Below are 4,813 nucleotides of genomic sequence, written 5' to 3' on the forward strand. Positions count from 1 at the left end.
TGTGGGTCATCTACCCTGGCCTTGAGTGAGCCCAGGGATGAAGGATCCACAGCTTCTCTGGGCAACACAGAACAGGACAGAAAGTAAATATTTAATAAAAGCTTAAGGGCATAATCTGGTTTAATAGCCACAAGCACTTTCTGGCCATACTCCTGTTGAGACTAATATTACACCTGCTAAAAAACAAAGTTTTACCCTGATAGTAATAGGATCAGACTAGGGGTAATATTTTTAAAACAAATTCAGGATTGTTTTTTGGTTTTTGGTTTTTTTTTTTTCATTAGATGACCTAATATTCTCTGCAGGAAAGCTATGAAATATGCAGATGGAGATAAATAATCTATAAGACTTTTTTCTTCTCCTTTGATTATCCTTGTAAGGAGACACCAAAAACAAACATAGAGCATATATCCCTACAGAAATTTTATAAACAAAAATTAGGCATCACTTAAGATGCAAGAAGATACAGAGAGCACGCTGGTTACCAATGGCAATAGGAAGTTTTTTTCAGCAAGATGAGTTATCTTCAGTTTTCATTATAATGTAACAACATTAGAAGCACAGTATTAAAAGTTTCCATGGTTAAGAGCAAAAGGGCTAAAAATGCTCAGCAATGTATCTGCAGTTAAAATATCTACAAAATGTAGACCTTATTTCAGCCAGAAACCTTGGGAAATGCAGGCTTCTTGCTTTCAATTGTACTTAGACATATGAAACTTCAAGATGCAGATAAACAGAAGACAGAAATGTAATAACAAAACCTGTAAATATTTAAGTTTTGAGAGAAATTTCACCAAAGAAGTGTGTTGCCAATATATTAAAAAACAACAACAACAAAAGAACGTAACTACTCATTCCTAAAAATATACCAATATAAAGTAATTGGATTTTCAGAGTCCTGCTTGTTAGCCTTTTATAACTGTATTTTACATGGGTATAAGCAGATGACATGGTCCAACCGATGCAAATGAGGTAAGAAGCAATATGTTTGCATGGTCACATGACCTGCAAGTAGCACAGCTTTAACCTTTATTTTTCTTTGGCGGCTGGACAAGATCAATTCAACATATTCTTGTTAACAGAAGAGCAGTGCTGGTCCTTTTGTCCAGTCTTACACACTTCAAGGACTAATTACCTCTTCAAACAACTCCTCAAATCCTTTTGCAACCCTTCAATGAAAGTTCATCACACGTACTCTTTGTACCTTACTATCACAATCTTTGTGTTCATGAGCTAATATTTTCCTCCCAGTCGACCACCATCAAGTGAATATTCATCAGGTTTGGCTCACTACATTACAGACTTTTTTAATCTTCTCTTTCTTCATGCCATTCCGAGGAGCAGGAAAGGCTCTACAGCAAACACTGCCTCCTTTTAGAAAGGCTACACTTATTCCTTTTTCCAAACACTGAGTTTCACATCGATGATCTCTTTGCCCACCTCTGCAGCTCCCCTGGCAGAAGGAGAGCAGCCTGCACTAAGGAGCAGCCTGTGTCCATTCTGAGACATATACCTAAAAACACTCAACCAGTACACTGCGAACTTGTTCTCAAGCACTTGAGAGCTTGTTTACTGTCAGGAGCTTGCTCTGGCTAGCTCTGGAGAATGCCATCACCCCAATCAGACACATGAATGTGATACAAACAGAAAAAGGATGGCAAAAAGCTCATTTTGTTAATGTAATAGAAGGAAATTTGAGTACTGGAACTTTGTATTTTATACCTGTCCAGATTCACAAAGCCATCAGTTACCAGCTTAGGGCCCATAAACCATAAGAAATACAAGACAGAAACATTCCCTGTGGCAGCATCCATCTTCTGGGTGACAATCAGAGGTCACAACTTACCAGCAACAGCAAGAAACCAAACGTAACTAAAACTCACTTGCTTCCCCTCAGGGTAATTTTTACTCTCTTTTCCAAACTCACTAAGTTTCAGAGTGGTGACGTCTTTCCCTATCTCTGCAGCTATTCTGGCACATTAAAGTCTTGTCTCTCATTTTGAAATATCAACTTTAGTTGTGTTAGTCCTATCAGCAGCACAACCAATCCCTGCTCTTGTAAATGCAGAAAAAAGCTTAGCTAGATCCCAGCTAGCCCTACAGACCAACTTCCTCCTTCATGCCAAAATAAGCTTGTCCATCTGGGGTGATCTACACATATGATGGTAAAACCTATATTAGAAACTCACTATTCCCAGCTGCCCAATTCTGCCCACCAAGCACTGCTAGCTCTTGCAGGTGTTGTAGGCAACAGCTAGCAGAGCAGCCACTTGGCACAACCGTGATGCAATTTCAATGAGCATAATGCAGAGGCATTCAAACACCCCCTTGAAGTGTTAAAGATATTTTCATACACTTGGCATAATGACCTATAAAAATATCTTCATTATCTTTTTTTTTCCTTTTTCTTTTTTTGTTTTTTTTGTTTTTTAAACAACTGAATTGCATAAGATGGGATCTCTGGGAAAAAGAAAGTACAGCTGAACCACTTTCCAGCACAAAGTAATTGACAACACACCTCCTAATAAGAACTTGTACACATAAATAAATAAATAAATAAATAAATAAATAAATAGGAAGATATTTTAATGTGCTTGAACATCCATCTTTAGCCTATCTTTTATTTCAACTCTGAGGAGAGATCAACAAGAAAGAATTATGGGATTGTACACATGAAAATAGAAAGGACTCTGAACCTAAAGCAGAAATCATCTGTTGCTGGTGCTGATGACTGCTTAAGAGGTGCACATTTTATAACTCCTTTTTATTCTGCCACAGAATCATAGGAAGGTTATCTTTATCAGCCATTACTCGGACAGAAATATAAAGAAATCTTACTCCTCCACTGGTTGTTATTCTATCAAAGAAATAATCCTCAAATGTTTGGGGTAGTTTACTCTTGTTATTTAAAGCTGACACTGCTCTGAGTCAAGTGCTTTGCCTTTTGTTCTGGGCATCAGCCTATAACAGGAATTTTTTGTTTATTTTTTACAGCCCACAGTGTTAAAAACTAATTGGTGAAGAAGCAGATGTATAGGACCGGGCTTTGTGAATCGATGTGACTGTGCAGATGTGAAGGTTTCACACTAGTTGAGCATCTGGTCCTCATGGTTATGACCAACGAGAGAGAACTTTCCATGCCCTCAGCAGCAAGAGACATTTGAAGAGTGGCATCTGTTCCACTTTCCACTGGCAGATTTGAACTTGTGAATTTGTATGAGTCTACATAATATGCCAATTCATTCTCTCTCTATATATATATAAAACCTTCCACACAACAATATTCCTTTAATTTATGTACAATTTTTGACAGTATAAATACACATACTTCCATTAGCTAGCATACAGCCAGTGATACTTACCTGTGATCTAAATGATGAATAGAGAAAATAACCCCTGAATTTAAATGGGCTTGTTTTAAGGTCACCAGGATTGTGAATTCATATTTATTTCTCAACTTCTGAAAAAAGATTTCAGCTGTTTCTGGAGACGCCTTTACACTTCTTGAAGTATCTAAGAAAAAAATACAGAAAAAAACCATTCAGTATAAAATCTTATTTTACTGTACAATCTCAGCTCAAAAAGCTTACAAAAATAACAAGCTAGATCTGAGAAGCACAATGAACAGCTAGGCAAGAGCAGGAATAAAAGTATTTTAAACACCAGCTCTTACATGAAATGAGAGCCATTTAGACAAAAGCGTGCACATTTTCTAGGACATCCATTCTATTCTGGGTAAGGGGGGTTTGTTGGTGACGGTTTTGTGGTGGATTTTTTTCACAACGGGCTCATGATTCTTTTACTCTCTCCATAGATGGCCAGATGGTACTTTGATATCTCATCCAAAATGAGGACTTACTCGCAGTCAAGCACCGAGTGACAACATTGGATATGAGCCCAATTTGCAAAGCGCAACCTGATTTTCTTTTCTATGACTTCTACAAAAATGTTGTGCTTAACAGTTATACATAATTATTATTTAAAAAAAAAAAAAAAACCTACCTTTAGGGAAAATTTACTCAGTTTTAAGAGTTATAAATGAACTTAAGCACTCATCATTTTTCAAAATGTATTGTTGCTAATTAATCACTGTATACTCCAGTTGTTCAGTATGTTACTGCTGCTTCTTGCGCAGGACATCATGAGCATTTCATAGAGTAACTGCACACCCACACAAAAGATTTTGCTGTCAAAAGTCCACGTATAACCAAGGCTGAAGCAGCACTTTTGCTGAATTTATGTAATGCTTAAAGAAAAAAAGGCTCAACTTCAAGCCCCCTTGGAGAGATAATTTACAAAATAAGATGTTAAAATGTTAGAAAAACAATTCCCAAGGTTTTCCATAATACGTTATCCTGGGAAAAAATAATAATATATGTATTTAATGCATAAAATCAATTCATTAGAGTGTGTAATCAACTGTGTAAAAACTAAATCAATTCACAAGCTTCTCGTCATTATAATTTAACCATCCTACTCTAAGTCAGGGACACTAATTCAGGGACAGCAACAGCAGCAGAGAACTGACTGCAATGGAAAAACTGATCTCCTTTGGCAGAGCTGACGCTGAGCTCTCAAGTAAGCTGACATCACTGCTCTAAGAAAGCAGTTTACACTGCAAGCTGCACTATAGAAATACAACTTGAGAAATACTGCTCGGTATTAACAGCAAACATTTTAATGTGGTTTATGAAAGAGGAATGTTTTTAATGCGTTTAAGAAATATAACAATCTGTACAAGTCAAAAGTCCTAAGCAAGCTCTTATACAGTGTCACACCAAGCTCGGCATTTGATTCAGCTTTCTTACCATAG

At 36.9% G+C, this 4,813-nt stretch overlaps 1 protein-coding gene across 1 annotated transcript in view; it reads right to left on the minus strand.

Moving 5' to 3' along the window:
- NELL2 (neural EGFL like 2) overlaps positions 1-3,541 on the minus strand; it is a 123,949-nt gene extending 120,408 nt beyond the window's left edge. Inside the window, exon 1 of the mRNA XM_019611217.1 lies at positions 3,363-3,541. Within this exon, the coding sequence (XP_019466762.1) occupies positions 3,363-3,541 (179 nt within the window). The remainder of the gene's footprint in view (positions 1-3,362) is intronic.
- Positions 3,542-4,813: the final 1,272 nt, after the last annotated feature.

This window comes from Meleagris gallopavo, chromosome 1 (genome assembly GCF_000146605.3).
Source record: "Meleagris gallopavo isolate NT-WF06-2002-E0010 breed Aviagen turkey brand Nicholas breeding stock chromosome 1, Turkey_5.1, whole genome shotgun sequence".
In the NCBI taxonomy this organism is placed as follows: domain Eukaryota; kingdom Metazoa; phylum Chordata; class Aves; order Galliformes; family Phasianidae; genus Meleagris; species Meleagris gallopavo.